The sequence below is a fragment of the Empidonax traillii genome, unplaced genomic scaffold, assembly GCF_003031625.1.
Source record: "Empidonax traillii isolate 1590-97213 ecotype Southwest subspecies unplaced genomic scaffold, ASM303162v1 scaffold101:size1699134, whole genome shotgun sequence".
Lineage (NCBI taxonomy): Eukaryota > Metazoa > Chordata > Aves > Passeriformes > Tyrannidae > Empidonax > Empidonax traillii.
In genome coordinates, this window is record NW_020955294.1 from 845,405 (window position 1) to 872,624 (window position 27,220).

A 27,220-nucleotide genomic window follows, 5' to 3' on the forward strand; every position below is an offset into this window, starting at 1 on the left:
TGAGCAAAGTCATTTGACCTCTGGTCTCCAGTCTCTCAGTTTGTGAAATAGGAGGACCATTAGCTTCCTACAGATGTCTCTAATAATTTGCCAGAATCATGTCTTGTCTAATCACCTGTGTTTAATATCTCCCAGGGTCTTGCAAAATCAGCGAAGGCTGAAGCAGCAAATTTTGCATGCAGCCGAAAATAAAATGCTCTTGGGAAGTTAAGGCTTAAAGACTACGAAGAGCTTCTGAAGGGGGTAACCCAAGCCAGGAGAATGGGTCAGAAAGCTGCTGGTGCTGTTCAGTGTCGTTAAATATTGATAAATGATCTATCCCAGCTTGTCAGGAGAGGGAACTTCGTGTGTTTGGGACAAAAGGCTTGATCCCAGCCCTCAGCACTCAGCTGCAACAAACTGCCAGGGCTTGGATGCCCAGCTGAACCCACTTGGGCTGAGCACACACAGCTGAGGATGAGTACCCAGATTAAAGGGGAGGGGAGCCTTCAAAAACTGCTTTGTGCTTAGTGCATGCTCCAGTTCCTGACTGCTTCCCCCAGAGACAGGTGAATTTGGTGTGGGTTTGTAGTCCCACTGAGAGGGGAGAGCAGAGAGTGGGTGCTTTCTTTTATTACTCTGCCAGGCTGAGCAGAGGTTTCCTCAGGACTGAATTGGGCCGGAATGACTGAGAGGCTGAACATCCTAGGGTGAGTTGCTGGGAGCTTTGTGTTTTCTTGTGGGGAGAAAGGCAGGGAAAACGTTCCCCTTGCTGAGGGTGATTGGAGACTAAATGGAATGGTGCTCAGACTGCTCTGAGCCACGGCTGGGAACCAGAAGGTCCTGTTATATCCCAGCTTCAGGCACTGAGGGCCTTCTGTAAATAAATAGTGTCTGTTTCTGAGTGGGCTTGGAGTTCCTGGACAGACCTTTAGAGCTCTCTTTGAGCTCAGAGTGCTGGTCCTTCGCCTGCTCCAGCTCTGGGTGTGGCACCCCCGGGGGCAGTTGTGGGGCACCCCCGGGGAGGCCGAGCTGAGCTGCAGTGCAGATTGTACCTCTGCCTCCTTGTGGGATTTGCTCCAGTGATTAATGACAGCGGCTGTTGAAAAACCTGGTGCCTCATTTGCAGTCTAAACTTGTCTGGTTGCAGGCTCCAGCCAGGGGCTATTCATCTCCAGTGCAGGCTCTGGAGGTGGGCACTGTGGGGGAAGGGGTAGGTGCTCACCTGCGGGTGGAGAACAAATGCCAGATACAAGATGGTGGCTTTTCCCCGCATTTTGTGGGTAATATTTTTCAGCTGTGGCATCTTGTAGGAATTGTGTTGCCCTTGAGGAGAAGTCTCTGCCCTTGCTGAGCTCCATGGAGAGGCTCTGGGCCTCCAGGATGAAAGCAAAAGATGTGTTATAGTGGTACAGTCAGGGCTGTCTTTGGATGGTTGCATAGTGAAGGTGCAGAGGGGGTGTTGTGAGCTTGCAGGATCTGAGGGAAAAAACACAGACAGTTGTGCCACCATAAAAATTAAGTCCCTCAGAGGAGTTTGGCTCAGATGAGTCACTTGCCCATTCAGGAGCTGCAGCAGCACAGGTTCCTCTTGACCTGGGAAGGGAACACTGAAAAGCCAACAAATGGGGTCTGTGACACTGTAGCCAAATGGGGGATGAACAAAGGTTTTAAACACAGGCTCGGCTGCTGTACAGAGAGGGAGCTTTGCTGCTATCTTCCTTTTTAGGGTACTGCCTTTGTGAAACACCCACATCCTTTGTGTGTGAATCATAGAATCACACAGGTTGGAAAAGATGTTGAGTGCAACAGCCAACCTCACACCATCTCATCCACCACTGAGCCCTGTCCCCGTGTGGTACCAGAATGTGCAGGATGCACATACTGAAGCAGAGATCACTTTCTCACTGGTTACCTTATGAGTGAAGCATCTTAAAAAATATTTATTTTCTCCTTTATCTGTGTAACTTCTGCAGTGTGGAAATGGCAGCAGGCACAGGCTTTTGGGCAGTGGATTCCCCTCGACCTGGCTGTCGGTTGGGGGTGGTTACTCGTGCCAGCTCTGCCCCGGGGGCCCGCGCAGCCCCGGGCGTTCCGTGCCCAGCGGGGCCGCGGCTCAGCGTCCCCCGGCCCGGGCTCGGAGGGCTCGGGCTCCCGCACCTCCGGACCCCTTCGCAGCGGGGTCTGCCGCGAGGCCTGGCAAGGGTTAACGCCGAAGCCCCACGCCCCCTTTGACGGAGTCGGACCAACCTCGCCAAATTTGAAAAGGCATCCGGGGCTGAGTGAGCGCCCTGGGCGCATCGAGCCGCGCTGGCCCCGGACCCCCTGCGCGGGCAGCAGCCGCCGGGGCTCGGCTTGCCGAGGGACCGCGCTTCCCTTCGGGAGCCGGAGCAGCCATCCCCGTGTCCCGGGCACCGCTGCCCCGTGGTCCCCGCTCCCGGGGGCACCTCCGTGCCGTGGGATCCCGCCGTGACCCCGGCCGGGGGAGCGCGGTGCGGCCCCGCGCCTGCCGCGCCGTCGAAGAGGAGAAAGGGGAGGCGGTAGGAAAAGCCCGTCCTTGCAAAAATGCAGCTCGCCCTTTTCTTGTCCTGGTGCTGCTGCCTGCACGGGTGCGCGCTGGGCACGGGCTTCCTCTACCAATTCCCAGCATCAACCCTGCAGCACAACTACCCAGAGCAGAGCTCGAGCTCGCCGGGCAGCGGCTTCGCCAGTCGCCGGTGAGTAAGAGCGGGAACGCCTCCCCGGAGAGGCGGCTCCGGGGGAGCGGCACGGGCAGCGGTCCCCATCGAGGGCTCAGGGGCTCGCCGGGAGCCGGGCTGGGCTGCCCGCATCCTCCCTGGGATGCGGGACGCTCCCTACCTGCCCGAGCGCTGTCCCTCTCAGGGACGGGGGGCGGCTGGGCAAACGAGGAGCTGAGCTTTGGGAAATGACACCCGTAGACTCTCTCCTCTTACCGCCCCCAGCCCGTCGGGGAGGGGAAGGGGCTTTGCTGGGTCTGCAGGGCAGCGTGTTCCCTGTGTACGGCGCAGCCAGAGCCGGAAAACCTCCCGAGCCGGGACACTGGGGATGCCGGCAGAGGGAACTGTTATAGCCCTCGGCTGCGAGGAGAAACTTGTTCAGTTCAACAAAGGAAAGCCCTTAATTACAGATCTCAATTCAAGAGCAGCAGCTTCCAAGTAGCTGTTTAAAACCAAACCTCCCACTCTTTTCCTCTTCCCCCACTCCAACCCAATTTCTTATAAACTTAATGTAAATCAGTTTTGATTTACTGTATCTTGCTGCTTCAGTAGAGCAAACAATTTAGGCTTCTCCCCCTCCCCTCTGTTTTCTCTGGGTACTTCTCTAGAGGTGAAACAGCTGTTCAGATGAATGAGCTGCACTGTATAAAGCAAGAGAGTGGCTTAACCTGATTCCAGTTGTTCTTGAATTTCACTTTTTTTTTTTTTTTTTTTTTTCCCTCCCCTCTGCCTTTTTCCTAAATGAGGACTTGGGATTTAATATTCAGGGCTTGTCCATCCTGTCTCTACCTCTTTTCCTCCTCCTCTTGCTAATACCTAGCCCGTGTGAGTTGTGCTGCTGAGGAGGAGGGCTTCTGTTTTAGCCCCGCTTCTTTGGGTTGGGAATTGGGATACGGATTTCCATCGGCGTGTCAGAGGTACAGAGCGGGCACCAGCCTTGTGCCTCTCACGGCTCTCGCATCTGGTGCGGATTTCACCCCCGGGTGGGGGTGGGTTTGTCCGCTGGGCTGTCAGAGAGGCCTCAGGCTGTAGGGGGTGTGATGTTAAACTACAGTAACTGTCAAAGGGTTTGAAACGGCAGAAAATTATAGGAGAGTAATGGGATAAACCTATCCCAGCTGGATCTGTTCCAAGGTACCCCCTTCCCAAAGCATGAGCTGCAATGAGAACCACATGTCATTTGTCTTACATATCTATTAGCCTGCAGATCTTTGTTCAGAGCTACCACGCTTACAGCAGTGTGGGCCGTGTCTCTGCTCACCAAAGACCTTCCCCAGTTCACACTCACACAGTTTTCCCATGCCTCAGTGGTTTGGACAGCTGATGCTTTGTCAGGGGAACGTGCCCCTCTCCAAGTCTATAAAGTGTTGTATAAAACCACATAAAGCTGATTTAAACAATGATGTTGGGAAAGCTGGTAGATATTATTTATTTATTTAGTTCAATGGAACTCTGCCATGTGAGAATCTCCTATTCGACTTTAAAGCAGAGGGGGAAGTTAAAAAAAAAAAAAATTGCAGAGAGGTAAAAATCACCGGTGGATGTTGTGAAAGAAAAATTCAAGTGCTCAGTCAAATATCACACGTTGAAGCAATCTTTGTATGTTTTAATTTCCCCCTCAGTGGTGGAGTTTTGTTGTTGGCAAATGCCTTAGCAACTTCACTTTCTGATGGGAAAATCTGTGTGGGAAAACTTTCCCCAGCCACAATGTTGGACCTTTGGGGGGAACCTCCTGCCGGGTGCAGCTTCAGGTTGGGAGAGCCGGAGTTTTCTGGATTTAATATGGTCCTCGATAGGAATGAGGCTTTGTGCTCTTGACTCTGATGCTGATCTATGTGGGGGTAAAGCCTTTTTTCAAGGACTGAATCAGACTCTTGTTAACACTGTTCAGTGTCCCTTTTGCCATTAAAATGGGATCTTGGTAACACCTCTGTTATGTGAAGCAAGAGCAGCTCTATCACAGCGCAGTTTTCTGGCTTCTGCCCTGGAGAGGCTGTGCAAGAGCCAAGATGGTGGGAAGGTGATTCCTGTTCATGGCACTACACAGCCATTCTCACTTCCCTTCTTCAATTGTCCCAGTGAGTACTTTGTCCAGTGACTTCTGGCACTTTTCCTGAGTCAAAAACAATCAGAGCCAGAGCACTGGAAGTTGCTGCTGCAGCTCCAAGTTCTGGTAGGTGTCAGCAAATACTGATGAGATGCTCTGCAGTTGAGATGTTTCCTTGATATACACCATGTTCCTGCAGTTGTCTCTTCCTGGCCTCGATCAACAGGTGAAGACATGATTGAGCTGTTTGGGAATCTGCTGTCAATATTTTGAACATTACTTGTTGTAAGAGTTGTATTTCTCCAAGGGGGGAAGTTTCTGGGATCCTTTGTGCTGATATAGCTTCTGGTTTGCTTCAGTCGACAGAACTTGATTATCAGACCAAAGGCACTTGCAGTCCATCTTTGCGTGTGCTTGAATTGCTTGGAACTTGTGCTGTGCAAGCAATAGAGACTGCAATCCAGGCAGCAGTGCCTGCTGGCATTGCACAGACTGCAATAGCCTCAGGGGTCACTTTGAAATCCATTTAGCACATGCATTTCTAACTTGCTGCTGTGTTGAGGTGGTGAATGGAAAGTGAGTCTTACCCAAAGCTTAAGAATGGAGGGACTTTTTGCCAAGCAGAAACCATCCTCCTCCTCCAAACTTGAGAAACTCTGCTTACTGAGTTAAGGGAAGCTTATTCTCATGCTGGAAGTAGCTTGGTTCTTCAAAGAACACCTGCATCTGGGTTAGCTGTGTTTGGAATTGGTGTTCTCTCATTCTATTTTCCTGTACTTTCTAACTAGTCATGCATCAGGCCCTTGTGAGCTCAAGTGTGGCAGTTAAACACTTCTGACATGAGAAGGGCTTAGACTGGAAACCTCTTTGGATCTGAGGTGGAGGGAGCTGAAAGAAAATCCCCAAACATGAGCCCAAAAGAAATGTAGGATAATAATTCTTTCTTAGAGTGAGCTTTACAGTAGCATCAAAGAAGTCATCTGGGATGGATGCAAAGTCCAGCTGTGATAGGCCTTCAAAACACACCTCAGCCTAAACATTTCTTCTTGTGAATGAATATTAGAACCATGACGTTACAAACAATAGCACAGTACGTGGCATCCTTCTCCAGATTATCCTGGTAACTACACATCAGTACTTCTTTTGGTCACAGTAATTCCCAGTGCTTGCTACAGCAGTGATGTTTCTTGGGGATGGATATGGAGAGGAAAGTAATATCATCCACTGGAATCTGTAAGTGCAGCTTTTCATTGCTGGAGGCAGAGACCAGGTGACCTTCATCCATTTCTTGTTGTGCACCACAGCCCAGCCCAGGAGAGCAAGACCTGGCTTCCAGATCCTCCTCTTCCAATGGTTTACTCCATGTCAGAGGGCAAATCACTTTGCCATGGATTCTGTGGAACAATTAAACATGCCCTGTGTGCTGCTTGGATATTTAAACATCACCTTTTCTGTACTACATCTTGTCTTGCTTCCCCCCAAGAATCCTGAAGTGTTGATGCTTTCAGATCTTTAGCTGATGCTTGAAATATGTTGTCAGTTATTCCCTGAGGCCACCAGTTTCTTAACAGGCCACTTGAACGTGTGGCTCTGGAGATCAGGATGTCTACCTGTTGTAGGTAGGTGTGTTCTTTTCAGGATAACCACCTGAGTTGTGCCTGGTCCTACAACTGCACATGCTGGGCTGGAATTGCTCCTCCCCAGCACAATTGCCCTGTAGTGTAACAACCTCCAGCCTCTCAAGTGAGCTTTTAGTACTTTTAAGTAACTGTGGGTCTCTTTATGTGATAGAAGTTTGTCCTTAATGTTAAAAGGTGATCTGTACATCAGTATCCCAACTTAAGCAGTCTGCCAGAGCACTTTCAGAACAAGTATCTGGAGTTTTCCTGATGGATTCTTGTTAATTCTCTCCTCACCAGAGAAAGATGACTTGAACCTTATTTCAGCCCCAAATTCTGAACCTCTTGTGACTCTTAAGTGGGTGTGGAATATAAAACTACACATATTGGCCAAATGTGGTTTTCTCTTTTTACTGAGAGGATCTTGCTCTCTGAGTCATTCCCTCCATCACCCAACAGTCTGCTCCTTGCCTGGGGTCTCTGGTTTGCTGGGGATGACATCTGAGGATGTCAAGCAAACAAACTGGGATTTGTGTCACGCTGAGTCCTCTGCACTAATTCCACTTTGAAGTGCCTGACCCAGGTAACCAAGGGGTCAGAAGGTCTTGAGCTCATCACCAAACCCTGGAACTATCTGGTGTTTGTCTGCTGGACTTTGCAGCCATATGATCTTCATCTGACTCGTGTGGCTCAGTGCTGTAACTTCACAGTGCAATTAGCAGTGCAGCCAATGGCAGTGCAAGGGCCTGGTGACACTGGAATGGCTTTGAAATACCAGACGTGACTGTAGTTACTGCAGTAAATTATATTCCTTCAGGAAATCTACCATCCTGTCTTTCCAGCTGCTTGCGTGAATCATTTCCTCTCAGGTAGATTTCATTTACCAGCTCTAGGAAGAAAAAGGGAGCAGAGAGGTGAAACAATGGGTGGCAGTGAACTTGTGCTCCCCTTGGATAAATTCACAAACGTGTCTCTTTCAATAACCCTTGTTTGTTGATTTGTTAATTTTCTCAAAGCTGAGCTTGTCAGTGTCCTACAATCCTGGTTGAAACAGGCAGGTTAGAAACTTCACAGCTTTTCTTTGGGGTGTGGTTCTGTGACACTTGAATCAGAATAGCTATTCACATCTTTGTTTTATTGGGTTGTCTTGATAAAGGGGGAAAAATAAAGAATGACTTTCAGATAATGATGGGCTGAAAGCATAGGGTGCTTTAGGTTTGCTGCAGTAGGAGAGTGGATCAGCCACTCATGCTTTTTGCTGCACTGGACCTCTGGCACGTCTGGAAATGGTACTGGTTTGTAAAGCACAGATGCCTCTCCTTTGGGGTAATATCACCATTCATCTGACCGTGTTTCTGCAATATGCACAAAGCTCTCGACTCACTTTTAATTAGGCAGATCTAGACAGTGCCTAAACTTGCTTCCACTCAGGCATAATGTTTGTTTTGAGGCTTTGAGCACACAGCTAGGCTGTGCCAGCTTAGATATGACAAAGATTCTGTTGAGGAGCATGGCTGCAAAAGTCAAAAAAGGGTCATGCTACTGATTGGGTTCTTGTCCTGTACTTTTCAGCTTTTTATATAGTTGAATAATACTAAAGCTCCTGCTTGGTGCAACTATGCACAGTGATGGGCTGATCCGAGTTAGTCCTTAATGCTGCAGAAACAAACAAGAGTGGGAACTGTGATATTGTTCCTTATGGGTTTTGTTCCTTTCTTGGAAGAAATGATTTGTTGATGTGAAATTTATTGCATGGAATAACATGGTTTAGATGCTTTGACAAGTTTGGACAGAGTTTAATGGATTTGATAAGTTTAATGTTTTCCTTCTCTTGGAACTGAACAGATGTGGAAGTGGAGACTGTGCATGGGTGAAAGTGTTGCCTGTAATGTCTAGCTAGGCCTGACTGCTTCAATCTTTTTTGAGGACTAACAAATAGGAAGCTGTTTCAGACTCCTTTTCAGCTTCCAAAGCTGGGAAATCATAGTTCTGGCAAAGAAAAAAGCCTCTCCTATCTGTCTGGAAATGACTTTCCCCCAGAGGCCCACACAATGGATGCTACTGAGACAAAAGCTGAAGGCAACTTCATAATGTTTCATGTTTGGAACAGATCAGTCTCCTCTTCCATATCAATGTGGTTTATCTGGAAAACAGAATCTGCCACTTAAAAACATAGCAGTTGATTTTGAAAGCTCCTTGGAACTGAAAAGAGAAGGTATCTGGGAGATTTTCTTCTTTACCCCTGTGGTTTGGGTGTCTCCTGTCTGTCCTCCAAGAGCTGAGTAAGGCTGTCCTTATCCAGCCACCTTCCTTTGTGCTGAGCAAACAACCCATCTGTCAAGACTGTTAAGCTAACATGAGGTACCACTACATAGGAATGCCCAGTTCACGTCCAATCTTGACATCAGGTTACGTGGTCAGATGTCTTTTTAATCAATTCCACTTTTTCTGCCTCTAGGAACTGGGTGGAAGGGATGTTCTCCACAGTGTTTGCGCTGGATACAGCCGTGTGTTTGCTCAGAGCATCTCAGAAATGCCACTGCAGTGAAATCATGAGGCAGGGGAGTATTCCCTGGATGTGCTTGTGTAACCAAGTTGTACTGAGTCTGTAGAGTTAAGAACAGGTTCAGTTTGGTTTCTGGGTGTCCCCCCGTGGTTTTTTTCGTGTGTGTACGTGTGCTCTAAAGAGGAGTTGTGTTTGTCTTTCCAGATGGACAAAACTCTTGCTTCCTGTTTTCCATTTCTCAATGGAATAAGAAGACCAAGGATGTGGGAAAGAGTGCTCCATAAAGGCTGGGTAGGCCAAGGTACCTGTTTGATGTGAGAACAGTTTTGGGGGTGACCCTGAGGAGGGAGGCACAGCAGCTGCAGTGCAGGGCTGAGTACTGAGGTTCCTGGTCTTCTGTGCTGTGTGAGAAATGGAAATGGGATGCTCCTTATGCTGTGCATACTGGAGCTGTTTAGGACTAAGAAAAGGCAGCAGTATAGGTGCTAAATGAGCTAAATACTCCTTTTGCCCTGTTGTGATGACCCTGTGAGATGGAACTGCTCAGTTAAGGCACTGCACAAAAACTTCCCCTCTCGTCCACGGCTTGTTTTGTTCCTGGGGTCAGTCAACATCTGCTTTTTCCCCACAGGACTTTGCTTATTTAGTTGTTCAGAAGTGTGGTGCTGGGAGCTCTCAGCTTGGTTGGGAACACTCCTTCTCCTTGGGAAAGGGCTGGGGGCAGATGGGCTGGTGGATGACATAACGTCTCCGTGCCGGGGCTGCCATTGGCCCGGTGCGGCCGTGCCTGGTGGGGTGTGGTAGCCCCGAACGGAAGGGCAGACATTGCTTTTCTGCTCTGTGCTGCTCAGCCCTTATTAAACTCAGATGTTCCTAACCCCTTCCTCTGGGCTCTCATTATTGCTGTAAACACAGCAGAGCACAGGGAGCTTTTGCAAATCCTCATTGGAGGCAGCAATGGGTGACAGCTCTCCCGACGTGAATTTAACGCTCCAACCCAAGGGAGGTTCTGCCTGTGTTTTCCCTAAAGAAAAAGACTTTTTTTCCTCATCAGATGCCACTTCTCTTGCTCCTGCCTCGGGTTTCTTGGCTTCCTGGCTTTCTTCTTGCCTGATTCCATCTTGTGCTTCCATAGAACCTGTCTGCTTTCTGCCACCCTGCTCATTATGGGCTGTCTGGCTGCTTTGTCTCATCGCTGTACCTTGTGCAAACTTGGAGTTGTTTGCATTTTCAGTGGCAGTGAAAGTGATGCCAGCTAAAATAAGGTTTCTGTTGCTGTGCTAGGATAACTAAAAAAGGCTCTCCTGGAAGAAAACACCTAGATCTGCCTGTCAGCAGGTCTGTAACTCAGCTGTACCTCTTCCAGGTTTGCTGTGTGGCTCTGACAGAAAATTATTTATCAGCTTTTTGTGGAGGGAGAAAGAGAGGAGAGACTGCCATGGTAACAGGGCCTTAGATGCTTAGATGAACCCCACTTCACCCAGTGTGAGCTACTGTACCCCCTCAGGGGAACTTGGGAATCCTTGGTATCTCTGAATATAACTGTTAATATGCCTGTTAACTTCCAGGTATATCCCAGCTATTTATAATCTTCTTGTACTCAGTTCTCCAAGGACCATATCCATTGCAAAGCTACTTAGGAGTCTCAAATATCCATTTAATACCATCCTTTTTCTGAGCTGAGAAATCCTTGGCCCGGTTGAGGTATCAGGGCTGCTTTGCCATGGCACTGGCTTGGTAAGAGCTGTGTTCCTGCAAGATCTCTGAAGGTTTCACAACATCTCTAGGGCTTGTTCTCATGACATTTTTGTATCACTCCAGTCTTGTGTCCCTCATGAATTGCACTGAAGAGCTCTTGACGGTTCAGAACCAGGATATGCCAGGTGTTAGGAAGGTCACTGCCATTATGATGCAGTATTTAGTCACTGGGAATCCAGGTGATTCCCTTTTGGAAATCCAGGCTATCCCAAGACACTGGAAGATGAGCTACCTTGTTGCAAGCTTTACAGTCTGGTCCCTCCAGTCTCTGACTTGGTTTAAATCGCCCTTCAAGAGTTTCTGGTGCATGGGAGGTTTTCTCATTTGGGTCTCTACATCCCCAAGAAAACACTGATTTAATCAGTGGCCATTTCAGCTTTGAGGTGAAATTTTTACACTGCTTTTAATGAACTTTAAAGCTAAAATGGCAGAGCTCCTGAGCACTGAGCTGTCAGCTTGTGTCTGTCACTGGCACTGGCAGCGCAGGACAGAGAAAATCTGATATGCTTAAGCTTCAGTATTTCAACATGGCAAACCCTGCTAACCTAAACACTGAGGGGGGAGCTGCATTCTTTGCTATGCCTAATCTCTGTATTTTGTTAAACATGCATTCCTGCCAGAACTTTATTGGACAGAACAATAGTGACCAGCTGGGCAAGTGACCCTGGCTTTTCTGGGCGGCAGAGGAATTCGGCATCTGAGGAGCTCAGATTCTCATGTGCAGCTTAAAGTGATCTGGATTTAGTTGCTTTTAATTATTAGCTGGCTGATTCATAAGGCTTTGTTTTCCCCACTCTTTCCCAAGAAAAAGACTTATTTCCTTAAATGCTCAATGTATATTCTACAGGGCAGCACAAAGTCTGGGAACTGAGACTTGCAAGTTCTCTCTCTCTTTTCTTTCTCCTGAATAAAATGGGAATAGTAATATTTCCCTTCATGTAAAGGAAGGCTCTGGGGAGTATTTCATGAGGGTGTGGTTATATCTTGGAGGGAAAACTGCAAAATCCAAAGTATTGTATATGAATATATGCAGAAGTTTATAATAAATCTATGAATGATAATACTTGGCACTTGTATAAACTTCCACTCTTACAGACTTAGAGGTCGTTGTGCTCCCTGTTTACTGCACCTCTCTGAGCCTGCAAAGTCTTTGGGAGAAGGATTTAGTTTGAAGGGAAGCTGAGAGGTGAGAGAGGGAGCTGAGCAGGGCTGGGGGATGGCCCAGGCTGGGGTGTTTTCCTGTCCCCAGTGGCAGTGAAGGTTTTTGGGAGCCTGGATGTGGGACAGACCTTTAAAACCAGCACGGGCGAGACTGCCTGTGGCCAAGTGCTCCCAAGCTGGTGCTGTTTGGTCACATCAAGGGCAGGGCTGGGCTGGGATGCTGCTGCAAGCTTTGTGTTCCCACCTGAAGTACAGCAGAGAGCAAAAAGGCAGATTGGCTCTGTAGGATGTTCCAGTGCTCAGCTCAGCGCTGCTGTAAATCAGCGTAACCTGCAGCAAAAACTGCAGTCTCTGCAGCGTATTTCAGGATACAGCACTGAGCCAAATGCTGTCTCTTAGGCAGCTGTTACTGGAAGTCACTAATGTATATCACAAATGATACAAAAATTTTGGATTACCAAGTGGTAGGAATTCTTAGGCTGCCGGCCTGTGGATAAGCTCTGAGTGTGCATTGCAAGCAGAAATAATAGGATCTCGTTTTGCCGAGCACCACAGAAATACTTGAGGCCTGGTAGTGTAATTAAAAGTCTGTTCAAACCCTTGCAAGACCTCTGCAACCAAAGCCGGTGGAAATTTATTGCAAGGACTGCAGCAATGTACTCATTTTCTTGGGTAATGTCCTTTGAAACAATCGAGCTCTCTAATTATGGCTGTCAGGCCTTGCCAAGTGGTTATTGGTGTCTGAACTAGAAGGTTTTCAAAGTAACTTCTGTAAATGACTGTAGAACTTTGCTGAGAGTAAACTTTGAGCTCCCAGGTGCCGTTTGGAGAAGTTACTGGATAACTTTTGGCAAGGTTAGGGTGAGGCTGTGTCTCTGCACTGACTGGAGAGAGAGGGGAGAAAAGGGGGAATGTGGAAACTACAGGAATCATCACAACTTGTCCAGTACAATCCAATCCAGTCTCTAACTGCATTCAAGAGACATCTTCTGTCTAGGTTATGGATCGGTATCTGAGGGTCCCTGTGGAGTTGAGGCTCACTTTGTGGAGCACCTCTGTGAGCTCTGATGTGAGCGGAGGTGTTTCTTTGTCAGGTTTTTTTGGTTTGTTTGTTTATTTCGTTTTGGGTTTTTAATCAACCAAAAAAAATCCCAACTAAGATGAACACCAAACCCCACACAAGCATTTGACTGGAACTGGACACTTCCCATGGACTTTGGGCTGAAATGTTGCCAGTAACAGTTCAGTAGGTGAACAAGGGCTGCTGCCATGGTCATCCTGACAGCAATTGGAACCTGTTTGATAGCTGTTCTGTCCCTCCATACTTTGAGGTTCAACCAATCTTTTTGAGTTGTGTATGAGAGTGGTTTCAACAGAAATTCACACCAGGGCTCTTTTGCTGGAAGAAGGATGTGACATGAGCCTGTCACAGCCATTTAATTTGACATTCAGCTCTGCTGTGTTCAGATGGATGTCCCTGTAGATTCCCTTAGAAAAGGCTTAAGCAAGCCATGAGGTTTAGGTTGGATACCAGGAAAAGGTTTTTCCCCAAAGGGTGGTTGGGCACTGAACTCCAGACTGAGCACAGGCTCCCCAGGGCAGTGGTCACAGCCCCAAGCCTGTCTGAGTTCAAGGAGCATTTGGACAATGCTCTCAGGCACATGCTGGGATTGTTGGGATGCCCTGTGCAGGGCAGGGAGTTAGACCGCGATCCAGACAGTTCCCTTCCAACTCGGAACATTCTGTTATTCTGTGTTGCAATGGCAGTTGCTGGGTTTGATTGCAGGGTGGCTAAATTTGGCACCATCCTTTGCTGGGACACTGCATGTAAAAATTTCTCCAAGCTGTGCTGAAAGGTGAACAGGAAAACTCTCATATGTGTGTGTGAGGGGGGGAAAAGACCTGAGCAGCTGGGAGCTGTGGTGTGTGGAGGCTGTTTGTGTAAGTATACTTAGGGCAGTAACAAACACAGACTGTTACTGAGCAGCCCTGTGTCATTCACAGGTTTGTTGGTTTGCCTGCAGTAAGGAAAAAAACAAAACAAAAAATCAGAACAGTAAGCTGTTCTTCCCAAACTATGGAAAAGGTACCAGAAACACAGAGTAATCGTCACCCATCAATAGAATTCAGGTCATAACTGCTTGTTTTAGTCAGTTTTATCTTCTGCACTACTTGTATCACTCTCCATGCTCTGATTGAGAAACTCTGTGTAAATAGAGGAGGAGAAAAAACTCTCATCTCTCTTTAATGCTTTGCCTTGAATTTGCCCCAAGCTTTTGCAAGTAGTGTGTGTTTAAAATGGGATGTGGGTGTATGTAGTGTCAACCAGTCCTTTGCTCACAGACTGAGACTCCTCTCACCAGTAACTGCAGACATTCCCATTCCCAGCAGAGCAGTGAGGGATGCCCGTGAAGCCTTTGCTTCAGGAGTGTGGATCACTTGTGTGCATCAGTTTGCACCCTCACTGAGTGTGTGGATAAAATGCTGCTGGGGAGTTTCCCCTTTGCCGTGGAGGAGCAGTTTGGTTGCTCTGCCCTTTTGTATTGGCAGGTAACTTTTTAAACTTCAGCAACCAAACCCCTGCCTAACAGAGTTTGCTGCACAATTCCCCCCAGAACGGGGCAGGAATTTGTCTGACCACGTGCCTGCATCTCAGACCTCCTGCTGTCCCCTCTCTTGCTCAGTGCTGCCTTCTCCCCATCCTCTTTCCCACGTGCGTACTCGGGAATGTTTCAAGGCGGTGTTATCATTCCTGAGGAATCTACTGTGCGTGCACAGCCTATGGAGGGGTGGGTGGGTGGTTTTTGGTTTTTTTTTCAGCCGTTATTACTTGGCCAAATCAAACCCATTTTCCACCTGGATACCGACATGGAGATCTCCTCCCTCAAGACCATCTCCCTTCCAAAGAGAGGCTTCCAAAGCACCGAGGCACTAAAGCGGTTTCTTAGATTGCTCAAGAATTTTTTAATAACAGGGGAAGGTGTTGGTGTTTCTGCTCACAAGAGAAAGCCTGGCTTTTTTTTTTAAGCTTTTTTTTTTTTTTTTTTTCTAATTTCTAATGAACAAACTGCATTGCAGTAAGGTTTAAAAGGAGAATACAAATAATTGTTCTTGGCTAGAAATGAGCCTTGGAGACTGCTTCCAAAGGCTTCCAAACCCAGGGAAAGCTTAGGAAGCTGTGTTAAAAGCAGAAGAACCTTTTACATGGAAAATAGGTAGGTAGAGCACTTAAGTTTGTAGGTATCTCTTTACAGTCTGTCTGCAGACAGATATCGAAGTGCAGTGGGTTCTGTGTGATTAAAACAATCTGCTTAAGAGTGAGTTTAAAACCTGATGAGGCAACACAGTGTTCACTAGCAAAGGTTTGGGACTCCTGTGTGCAGAAGAGCTGATCCACAATAAATGCTGTGTAGTGATATTTTTTTATGGCTTTGGATGGAGAGTGCAAGAGTTGGGAGTCTGGAGGAAGGTGGAAAGGGGGTTGCTGGTACAGCAGATTGCTGTGCCTGTAACTACCCCCTCCAAGCTGTGTTACAGTCACAGGGAGTTCTGAATGAGGCCCCTACTCTGGGCAGAGGAAGCACTTGGAAAGGGCTCCTGATTTGGCACCTGGGAAGTGTTTTAGGGCAATTCCCTTCATTGAGATGGGCACTGGGATTAACTGGTTTGAGAGGGAGCCAAGGAAGGGAGAGATGTGATCAACTAACCATCCATGGACATGTTTGTAAAGGCTGTTGCTGGTTCACTGTATTAAAGGTGGGTTTTGAGAGTTTTAGGCTGTGCAAGTCAGAATTTATTAATCTTAAAGCTCTTGATGCATCCTCCTACCTTAGCTCACTGTTTCTGATCTCCCTCCCAATAAACCCTTGAATCAAAACTGACTGTGTTAAAGGGCAAACTCAGCTCTCTGATCACACAACAGATCTCAGTTCTGATGTTCCTACTTCCCTACACATGAAACTCCCATGGGTGTGACTGGAACAATAGGATTATTTTCCAAATTATTTTTTATTGTAGTAACGCCCAGGCCAGCCTTGTGCCAGACATGGCAGACATGGAATAAAAAGTTTTCAATTTAAATAGCAAATTAACACACAGGCTTTGGGGGTTGTTTTTCAGACTGATTAACGCTTTGAATGCCCAAGCAGAGGGGTTTTCCAAGGCTTTGTTGTCGTTGAACTGTGTCTCACATGGCTCATCTTGGGATCTCCTCTCCACAACACAGCCTGATGTTCACAGTGACCTTGGCACATGAGTAGATCAGTTCCTGGAGAAAAGGGCTTGGCTTTTGAGGTACAGACATGTTGGTGGGGTACAACTGTCCCCAGAAGAATCTTCCTGGAGCACCAGCAGTATTCTTGTCACAGGCCTGGTGCAAGTGCTGGCTGATGGGCACCTGAACTTCAGTTGCCTCACTGGCCACAAGTGGCTGATCTGACAAATCCAAAAGGGAAAAGAGAAATTGTTGATCTCGAAGCCAAATAAGAAGATGGATTTGTCTAGAGTGGTTTATTGTTTCTAATCACCTCCTCCAGCACAGGAAATATTAGAAAGCGGTAGGGTTTTCTTGCACTTGAGGAAAGGCTGTTCCCTTGGCAGAGTCAATGAGATGTCCTGTCTGGCTCTTGGGCAGGCCCTGGAAACAGGCTGAGCCTGCACATCTACTGCAACTTCACTCCTGAGATCCTGTTCCCAGCAGTGACGGGCAACCCCAGGATAGGTGACTCCTTTAGAAATGTCTGCTGTGCAGTCCCTTGCATACCAGAACCCACCAACTCCTTTACCAGTTGCTGAACAACTTGAAGACCTACACTGAATGAAATGATTGTGATGTGCCACAGGAAAAGAGAAGGAGGGGAGAGCAGGTAGAAAGGGTGTACCTGTCTCTAGTGACAGCAGTGTCCCCAGTGTCCAGCTCCAGGAAGAGCCCCAAACCTGCCTGTTCCATGGCAGGACATCATGCAGCTGAGAGGAAGCAGCGACTCCATCGTGCCGTCTCATTTTTTGCTCTGATACGCTCAGCACTCTCCTTTTGACATTGCCTTTTGTTCTTGCTGTAGTTTGTGGGTTTTGGTGCCAGGATAATGCTAATGAAAACCACTGCTGCACTTGGGCCCAGTGCCTGTGTCCCTGTCATGCGTGTGGCATTCATTGCTGCTGGGAAGTGCTGGGGCTTTGGCACCGGGGGGGCTGAATGTGAAGCACAGAGATGTTCTGCTGCCCATCCAGAGCTCTAGAAGCAAACAAATAAATTTGGGAGCAGCCCCTGTTCAATCCTTGCAGACTGGCTGTCCATGCTGATCCAGGCTCTGGAGGGAAAAGGGTGTGATCTGAAGGAGATACCGAAAGCAGCAGGAGCCTCATTTGTCCATTTTGGAGGGCTGGAATTGTGCAAAGTGTTGTTTTGTTACTGTGTGATGTAGCAGGGGGGAAATAAAGACAGATTGACTTTGTGGGTGGTGGAGGAGAGGCTGTACCACAGCAGCAGTGCTAGTGAAGCACAGGATGCTGTTACAGGGTTTTGCTGACTCTTTATGCCAGTTTTCTTCATGGTTTTCTCTCTGCAAAGGTTTTGAGGATGAGCAGGTGTGTGTCAGTGTCCTGTCCTTCCACTTACAATTCCCACTCCACCTCCAGCTAATTCAGAGTTAAATTCTGGATGGATTTTTGTAAACTTAAAGGCACTGACTTTTATCAGTTAGTCCTGTACTTCTAACGAAGATCAGGATCCCTGTCCTCAGCCTAAGCTGTTCTAGATCAGATCCTCAGAGGACAACCCAGACAAGTGCCAAATGTAGATCTTGAACACAGGGATCTGTTTCAGATTAAACAAATCCCAGCTCTCTACTTTCAATCAAAGTCTTAAGGATTTTTTATTTTTTTTCCTGTGATCCCACCCCTCCTTCCAAGGTCAGGCCTTTCAGGAATGAACAAACGAGTACTATGGATGTATTCACAGTATGAAGGTGTTAGACCCATCTACAACCAGGTTATCCAGCTGTGCAAAAATGTTTAGACTCAGGTTCTTCTTTTGAAAGGCTTTCAAGGACCTTTTATGTTGCAAAAAATGACTTACTTGGTTGTAATTGTGCATGATTTCCACGCTGCATGGATATCAAATGCCAGATTCCATCAAGTCAGTCTAATTTAACAGAGACAGATTCCAGGGATATTTTTGTACATTTCCTCTTTCCTCCCTCTGTGAACAGTGGAAACTTCTGTCTTCTCGTTGATTGTGATAAGCTCGGGGGAGGGAGCAGCAAAACATCTCAGTGCATAGAAAAATGTCTGTAAAAGCAAAGCATTTCAAAGGAGTGACACCCCCCCCCCTTTTATTTCTGAGCACTCAGTCATGGACTAACTTCTTTCATTTTCCTGATGAGGATAATTATGGTTCAGGTCAACCATATTTATTGTTTGATTGGGTTGGAAGGTGTCGCTGGCAAACTCAGAAGGTGGGTAGTGGGTATAAATCAGAGGGACTTCATGCAGGAGAAATTCCCCTTGTGCCTTCTCACCCCTGTCCGCTTATGCACACACAACCAGGTATGAAGGCACAGAGGACCATGATTAATTTATTATTAATAATAATAATGATTATAATTATTAAAGTATGACATTAATTTAAATATTATAATTACTAATGACCTGCCTGATCAACCTCTTTTGTGTTTGCTTCTGCCTCTTATAATCTTGCATTTATATCAGGGATGATGTCCAGGGTGGCTCTGCTGTACAAATGAATCCAGGTGTGTCGTAGGTGAGTGCTCTCATCTTCAGAGCCCCTCCTGCAGGAGCTGCAGCAGTTGGAAAATCCCCTTGAATGGGGCTGGGGATTGGAAGAGAAGGGGAATGGTGTCATGGCTGAAGAAGCTGAACGTTGCTCTGAGGAGCTGCTTCCCTCCTTGTCTCTGAAGAAGAGTTGCTGTGCTCCACAGTATTGAGCTATTCTGCATCCAGGTGTTTAAAAATTCCAGTAGGGAGAGGTTTTCCCTTAACCCCTGTAACCTCAGTGGCTGCAGAAGGAAAAAGTACAATCCTGTACAGTTTCCTATGAACTGAAGAAAGCTCAGCCCTCGAGGAGATGCTGTTTGGAGGGTCACCCCTGCACACAGCAAAGCAAGGAAAGCACAGTTAAATGTGCTTGGCTGCAGAACTTGCTGAAGATTGAAGCTGTTGTGCAGACTGAGCTGTGTTTTCCTCCTAAGGTAAAGATTCCTCCAGGACTAAACTCCCTCCAGCAGGCTCTGATAATCCACTTTGTGTGGGAAAACTTAAGGCTGTTATTGGCAAGTGAGTGTTTGAAGTGCAGTAAGCACAGAACATATTGCCCCCCTGGGGAGGGGTTATGCTATTGGGAGGTTCCGAGATAAATTGTCCCATCATACTCTGGGAGCCAGAACTTATTTTTATGGCCACTTTTTTCAGACTCTTATTGTGGGGGTGGAGTGGTGGTGTGTGCAGAGAGATTGGAGTCCCTTCCAACCTTTGTCTGACCACCTCAGCGGAGTGGGAGACCTGGAACTTGTCTCGTTCTCGTTCGTGCCTCTGGCTCTCTGCTGCTTCGAATGGCTGCTGCTGTCTGGCTGCAGAAACACCAGCAGCCTTCCAGTTGTATTCGCTTCCCAAAACGAATGGGCTGTTACAAAGATTTTTCTCCCTTTCTCACAGGAGTCAGGGTAACCTCTGTTAGTGCCTGTGAAGTGCTCAGTGGGAGCAAGGCATGCGTAAAACATCAGTATTGACAACAAGATTAGCGTGGCTTGTCATGTCTTCTGACTTGCAGACCTCTCACAGCTCATAATGGACGAGCAGAACTAAACTCTGCCATCCTAAGCTTGTGTACAGCTACCCTCTCACCCCTGCCAGGTGGTCTTTGATGGATTCCTCAGCAATGGTCCATCAATCTACAGGCCTGAATCAATCCATCAACTCTGAACGTTCCAATATTGTGGAGACTGCTGGTTACAACTGAATTTTGTAGCTGGCTCTTTGCTGGACAAGGAGCTGGATGACAGCCTTGATCGTGAAATCTGGTTACCTGGAGAGAGCACGAACATGGCCAAGAGCAGGAGAAACTTAAGCCCAGCTTGGCTTCCATCTGAGCTTTCCAGTAACATGGGATGGGGTTGTTTCCTCTCTAGCCAGGTCACAGCAGTAAGGAATAATCTGGCCACGGCCAACTGAATTAACTGGTAAACTTGATCCTCATGTGATGGAAGCACAGTCAGGGAGGTGTGTATTTGTGGATTAGAAGTGAATAATGCAGTTTTACAGAACTGGGTTGTTCAGGAGGAGATACCCCAGAGAGCCCGGCAGGCTTTGGATCTGGGTTTCTGGGCAGGTAGAGGGCAACTTCTGCTCCTGACCTTGGGGCAATTTATAAATAACTAACCCCTCCTAACGCTGGGCTCCAGCACACAGTGCATGGATTGCTGTTCTGGCAAAGCAAGTGGGATGCTGCACTATTTACACAGAGAAAAGGGCACAGTTTGCTTTCATTGAGTCAGAACGGCAACTTTTTCCCAGTGAAAGTCAGTGACCTTCTAATTTTATTGAAATTCCTCTCTAGGATTGCAGGGAAATTGATAGCTCCAGTGAAAAATGCTATGAGGAAACTTGGGGAAATCTATCTAGCTATCAAAACACTCCTACTGTTTTCTGTGCCCTAAATGTTGATCTCTGCTAAGTATAACACACAGTGTGTTATCCTTATGGAAACAAAAAGATAATTCAGTGCAGTTGTTTACACAGGACAAAGCTTTAGGGCAAGTCACAAGCATCAGAAATGCCAACCTTACTGAGAGGCTTCTGGGATATTTGTTGGGTCAGTTCATGCCCAAACACATGCAACAGGTGCTGATGAAACAATCCTGCACATTAATTGTTCCCTCACTCCCAGAGAGAATTCTCTTCCTTGTGGCCAGTTCAGTCTTGGTGGCACGGAGCTTTCATTGCAGCCCACACCAAATCTCTGCCTAACTCAGCTCTACAGCAGCGTGAATGGTTTGTGCAGAGTCCAGGGCGTAGGATTGTGTTTGGAAGTGCAGCATTTTGTGCTGGTGGGTGCCTGGTGTGCTCTAAGGCCCTGGGTGTCAGCAGTTGGAGCCACGTCCTTGGCTGCAGGGAGCACATCAGGTCCTGTGTGTGGGAGGTGGTGCCTGCTGTAGGCCTGTCCCTAACAGGGCCTTACAGCCAGTGGGTTTTGTGTGTGGAGCTGAGCTGTCATCCCATTGAAAGAAGTGATTAGGCAGGAATGCAGCCGCTTTCATTTTCGACTTGCACGCTCCTGATTAACCGGGCGGCTTGCTGGGTCCTGATCAGTTCAGCCCGGTGGTTGCTGACACTGGGCAGTTCCTGATCCCTTCTCCAGTGAAATGAAACTTCCTCACAGCCAGTTGGCTTTTCTCTTGGAAACCACCTCGAATGTCCTCCAGGGGCTCCCGGGAGACAGAGAAGCGTGGGGAGAAGGCAGCACTTAATAAAAAGGCAGACGCTGCCTTTGGGGGTGGCTCTGTGAGTGTGCTGTGGTGGGAGCCTTTCTGAGCATTCACGGTGGGTGAATGGGTGGAGGGATCCCTTATACAACCCTGGAGTGTGTGGGCTTAGGAAACAGCACTGGGAAAATCCAGATGGTGAGAAGGGGGGAAGGGGAAGCTTGGTGCCGGTGTCTCCCCATCTGTGACAGGATTGCTCTAAGCTGACTCAGTCATGCCATCCAGGAACTAAACTTTGATATGTGAGTGTATGACTCTTCTGGAACCTACAGTGTTTTACTTGAGTATCTGTTACCTTACACTTCTCCACCCTCTGCAGTCTCTTCTCCTCTCACTGTTGGCTGATGGGCTGTACAGACATCCAAAATCTCCGGGGGATGAACTCTGCATCCAAATAAACTTCTGATGAGGGACAGGGGAGGTTCAGAAACCCAGTGAGGTGCAGACAGGGCTTCCTCTCTGGCATCAAATTGCAGCTCCAGCTCTCTATGTCAGTCCAGCTTCCCCTTGAGATCCCTCGGCCTGTGCCCTGGAAGGTGAGGATTTCTTGTCTTCTCCGGTGTCCAAGTGCCTGAAGCCATCACTGCTCGTGCTGAGTCAGCATCTGCTGAGGGAGGGGTCTGTTTAAGCTCAGAACAGTTTTCAGAGTATGTCCAAGTGGAAACAAACTATTGATTTTTGTTGTTCCATTTAGCTTGAAAGGCCCACAGTAACATCCTGAACCTACACAGTAAATGCAGCTGGATACCTGCTGGCCTCAATACCCATATTCCCTCTGGAAAAACATGCCAGCTGTGATGAAGACACAAGATCTTGTTCTGTAGCCCCACAGTGAAACTGTCTAAATCAGCAGCTTGTGGGCCATGGTCTGCAGATCCTCTGTTGCCCATGAAAGTCTTCCAAGAATTAAATAGGCTGTGAGAGGAGGGTGTCCCTTTGGGACAGGCTGGGGGGAATGGCCCGAGTGGAACTTGTCTGTCTAATCAAAGACCAATCCCTTGTGACACTGCAGGACATCACCCTGAACATGCTGATGACGAGCACCCCTGAGATCACAGACCCAGCCCTAAAGGAGCTGCTGTTTGGATTGTTTTGTTTGCTTGGTTGAAATATTCTTTTGGAATAAGCAGCAGGATATTTTCTGCCATCCTGGATGTGTGCCAGTGCAAGTCCTAAACCTTCCTTCCTAGCATCTGTGTACAATATAAAGGGTCATTTATAATCTCTGTAAGCCGTGATGGGGCCTTTCGTCACGTTGTCTGAAGCCTGCTTGCGTTCTGGAGGCTCTTCTTGCTGACTTTTGGCTTGCAAAGAGAAATCTTGGGGTGGTTTTGTCTGTCTGCCTTCGTAATCACTGTGCTCTTACATCTCCAGTGAGTTTCAAGCTGTGTATCCTAATGCATCCTTGGTCAGCTGTGTTCCTGCCTGTCTCACCTGCTCGTGTGCCACACTAAAAGATGCCTAAAAAGCTGTATTTGTGGGAATATTATGCTATTTATGGAAAGCCAAGAGTGTGATGCTTTGTCAGTAGGAATGTGCCTTTCACTCCTGGCCGTGGGTATCTCTGTAACCAAGTTCTGTCACTGAGTTGTAACATGGTCTGTTCGCTGCATCTCCCTTCTGTGAAAGGCTTTTCCCAGGCAGAAGTTACAGCTTGGCTGCCAGATTGCACCTGCTCTACCTGGTCCTTGGAATAAGCTGTTCAAAGGTGTGAGACCTACTCAGATAACAGTGGGTTTAGGCTTGTTTGGAAATAAAAACCTGTGTGCCTTCCAGCACCACCTGCTGAATGGAAGCCCTGGCAAAACCAGCTTTGTGCATAGTTGTAAAACAATCCACCTTTTTGCAGTTTTTGACACAGGCAGCCTGCACAGTGCCACCTGTTCAGCTGCAGATCCACAAATGGAGTGCTAGACGCCCAAGCTGGTTGAAAACAATCCTGGAAGGAACAGGATGGCATTAAATCTGGGTCGATGCAGGGGAAAACCAAAGAGGGTAATGATTAGTTTCCAATTTCAGTTTGGAGCTGCCACTATGTATGAACCAGAGCAGATAAGCTGTGACAATCCCTCTGGCAACTGTGGAGTTCCACCTTCATCACTTGCCTTTCTCTTCTGGGGTGTGCTGGGCTGTTCATCTTTGTTCACCTCATTTCCCCTCAGGAATATGAAGCTCTTTATTTTCAGCATCAGACATGGAGAGATTTGTTCAGAGTGCAGTTGAATTTATTTTTTAATTTTTTTTTTATCTGATATAGAAGTGCTTTGTTTGTACCCACGAAGGTGGGACAGGTTGTCTCAGAAGCATATCAAAATCAGTATTAGAGTGAAATAATCAGTGTAGGATAATCCAGTTCTGCACCATGGAAACAGAACTAGTTCCCTGATAACTCTGAGAGAAGGCCAGAGGGATCCATATATAAGCTACATAACGGTTAAAGTATTGCATGTGTAAATAAATATTTATTTGGATTTCATTGACAAGCCAGAAAAATTATCTTAATGTGAGGAGAGGCACTCAAGCCCTTGATAATTGTACCCTGTTTTAAAATGTTTAGTCACTCTATTGTAAATCTGTTATTATTTATCCTCCTTCATGCTCTGTAAGACCTCCCCACCTGCTTGGGCTCACCTGTGACGTGACTTTAGTCCGTGTTCCCATGAGGAATCCCAAAAGGGTTTCTGGAGAGCAGGGGAAGCTGCAGGGCTGGTGGCCCTGGGCACACAGCCCCCTGTCCCTGGGTGCCCATCCAGCTGGAGCTGAAGGGAGGGTCCCTGAGCAGCTCCCTGGCCCTGCTGTGGTCTGTGGTGTTGGCTCAGCCCCTGGCATGTGTGCCTCCTATTCATGGAGATGGGAGCTGTCCAGAGAGCAGAGGCTCCTGCAGAGAGGGGAGGGGAAGCCAAAAAGCAGGGGGGGAAAAAAGGCAATAAATGCTGTAAATGGCAAACATTGGGGAAAATTAAACTGCCATGGGGAAAGTGGTTTAGGGAAGGTGAAGGGGATGTGCAGGTGCATTTCCACTGTGCAAGCAGTTTGATTTTTGGTGTGCGAGGTTGGGGAGTCACTGTGATACTTGGAGAAGGCATCAGCTGTATTGGGAGCTCTTGCTTTAAGAAGGATGAGGAGCCAGAACTCTGATTCAGCAGGGAATGCTTACACAAACACTCTGTGTGTTTTGGAGCACAGGCTGGTACCTCCACTTCCCTTTAATGACCCCAGTTCTGATCCCCAAGCAGTAGGAAACTGCATCTCAGAGCTGTTATAACTATGCTGAGGTACCAAAGCATTCACAAAAAAGCATGAACCAGTATCTGGCAAGCATGAAAGTAAAAATGAAACTATCCTTTTTTTCCCCCCTCAAGCAGGTCAATGGAACCTAAAATCTTTTTTTTTTTTTTTTTTTTTCTTCCAGAGAAAGTCTCTGAGGGGTCTGTAGGTCCTGTTCCCTCAGGCTGACACTGCAGCTCCTTCTGTCTCACACCCTGCAGTGAGGAGGGTGTCTCTCTTGTTTTCTTATGAGACAGCCTAAGACACTCACCCCTCCCTCCCCTGCATTTTGCCTTGTCCACTTTCAGACTGTAACCTCACCAGGACAGCAGCAGGGCTTGTCCAGCACCCAGCTCGTCTGAGCCCTGCTGACAGTGAGCTCCACCCCACCAGAAACCAGAATTTTCTAACTCTGCCGTTGTTCAGAATGGTGGGAGGCTGCAGAGTGATACCATAACTAGCAGGATGAAATTAAGACCAGTACAATGGGAACTGACTATCAGGAGATTTGGAAGACCTTTTTTTTTTTTTCCTTTTTTTTTTTTTTTTTTTTTTTTTTTTTTTTTTTTTTTTTCTAAATCCCCATTGTTTCTGATAAGTAGCAGAACTAAATTATGCACCATAAACCCCTGGCCCCTGAGGACCAAGCAAGAGGCGTTTCTGGATCTCTTGTGGCTCAGGTTGGCAGAGCCTGGGAATCTTTCTGCAGCTTTTGGGAGGAGAGGGTGGGGTGAGGAATGAAGGCTGCAACTTAGCCTGGCTGTGGCTGGCAGAAGAAACAACCTCACCCCCAGATCCTTTGGTTTTGCAGTGCGTTGGTCCAGCCCGTTGTTTCACTGGGGTTAATGGTGTCCTTTCTCTCTGCAGGCACTGGTGTCACTACACGGTGACAAGGACAGTCTCCTGCCAGGTGCAGAACGGCTCAGAGACGGTGATCCAGCGAGTTTATCAGAGCTGCCGGTGGCCAGGACCTTGTGCCAACTTAGTGAGGTAAAAATCTCCCTGTCTGGTGTTGCCCAACCTTCGCTGCCCTTCCCGCTCAGCTGGGTGGCTGGTCAGTACTGCAGGGCTGAGGGCAGCTGTGACAACCTGCTTGGTGGGGCTGTAATGAAGGGGTGCCACTGGTGTTAACTGCACAGAAACCACACGTGGGGGTCAGTGGAGCATTGCTGCTGATTTTTAGGAGCTCTCTAAACACACAGAGTCTAGTTTAGAAATGAGGCATTATTTATTCTGTGCAAGGGAGAGGTTTCCACAGATCAGGTTCACTGAGAGGTAAAATATTACACCTTTTATACAGTAAAACTTACATGAACCCACCTATCTAATGTATATTCTCCATCTGCCTAAGGCATATTTATTTATTTGGCTGATGTAATCTCACACAATGCTTGAAACGAAGAGTTCTTCTCATTAAGCAGCTTCTATTGTAGGAGCTATCTGCCAACATCAGTTATGTTTACAAAAGGAGACAAAATTCAGCCTGGGGACAGATAATTCAACTTGAAGACATCAGGATTAGGACAAGCTCTGTGAAACAGCTTAGTTTAGGCTGTAATGCCAGTTTTTCTCCACACAGGAGGCTGCTGCTAGTCAGACCTGAAAGCAAATAAATGTTCAGTGTGACTGAACAGGGTCAGCAGGGTTGCTGTATCAATTGCTCTCTGTGACTTGTTGGTATCAAGTTGTCATACTCAGGTTTTTAGGGGTAATCTTGATCACACACACTGGAAACCTATGATCAAGTTCTTGTAGCTGATGATGGACAAAGGTAACGTGCCCTGTATTTTCAGAGTGGAGCTTCTTTAGATTTCCTGCATCTCAGAATCCTTTAGAGATGTGTTAAAACACAGTGTCCCTCTCCTCAGATGAGAAACAAAGCTTCAAAACAGCAACTTGTCAAAAACTTGCCCTGAGCCTGCTTTGGCTTTCAGTCATTTACAGACTTGGAACCCACCTACCTTTAAGAAGAGAAAAAACCCAAACTAGTGTGAAACAGCTGTCCCCAGTTACCACCTCCCAGTCAAGTGTCTGCATTGTTGAGCTTTGCCTTCCCTGAAAGGGTTCTCAGAGCAGCAGTGTCACCCACCCAGCTCCCAAAGCCATTGTGCCCTAAATTTGCACCTACGCTCTAAAACTCATTCCCACGTAGACAAGCCATAACTTAGCTCTCCTTGCTCAGTCATTTTATTGTCATTGTTACCAATTCACCCACAGGGCACCGTTTGAGGTCCTTCTGTAGTTGATAACCTGAATCTGATTGAACTGCAGACTGAGCTCGACCTTCCCAACCTGTTCTTGTGACACTTGTCTGGAATTCACGTTTTGCACGTGGCTGTTACCACAGTTGGTTCTCCAGTTTCCACTTGGCCAGTGGTCAGTCTCAGTTTTTTCACTTGTAATATATCTGCTTTGGTGTCTCTTTTCAGTCTTTATGCAAAGCTGTGGTTGAAACACTTAATATTTTAAATTGTCACGGCCAAACTTCTGTTGAAGCTTTTTAATTTCACAGACTTTTTGCTCACATAATTGTCACTAGAAACTTGTGAGCTTTCACCTTGTCTCCTAAACCTGCCAAAAGTCTTGCTTAGTTTTCCTTGTTAACATAACTGTAGTTTCTTAAGCACCAAATTATTGATCATGTTCCC

General features: G+C 47.3%; 1 protein-coding gene across 3 annotated transcripts in view; it reads left to right on the forward strand.

Annotated features, from left to right (window-relative positions):
• The first annotated feature begins 2,544 nt into the window (after positions 1–2,544).
• The window catches only part of COL26A1 (collagen type XXVI alpha 1 chain), a 155,979-nt gene continuing 131,303 nt past the window's right edge, over positions 2,545–27,220 (forward strand). For all 3 annotated transcript variants that reach the window (XM_027882144.1, XM_027882146.1, XM_027882145.1), the window contains exons 1-2: positions 2,545–2,696; positions 25,440–25,562. In XM_027882144.1, the coding sequence (XP_027737945.1) occupies positions 2,545–2,696; positions 25,440–25,562 (275 nt within the window). The remainder of the gene's footprint in view (positions 2,697–25,439; positions 25,563–27,220) is intronic.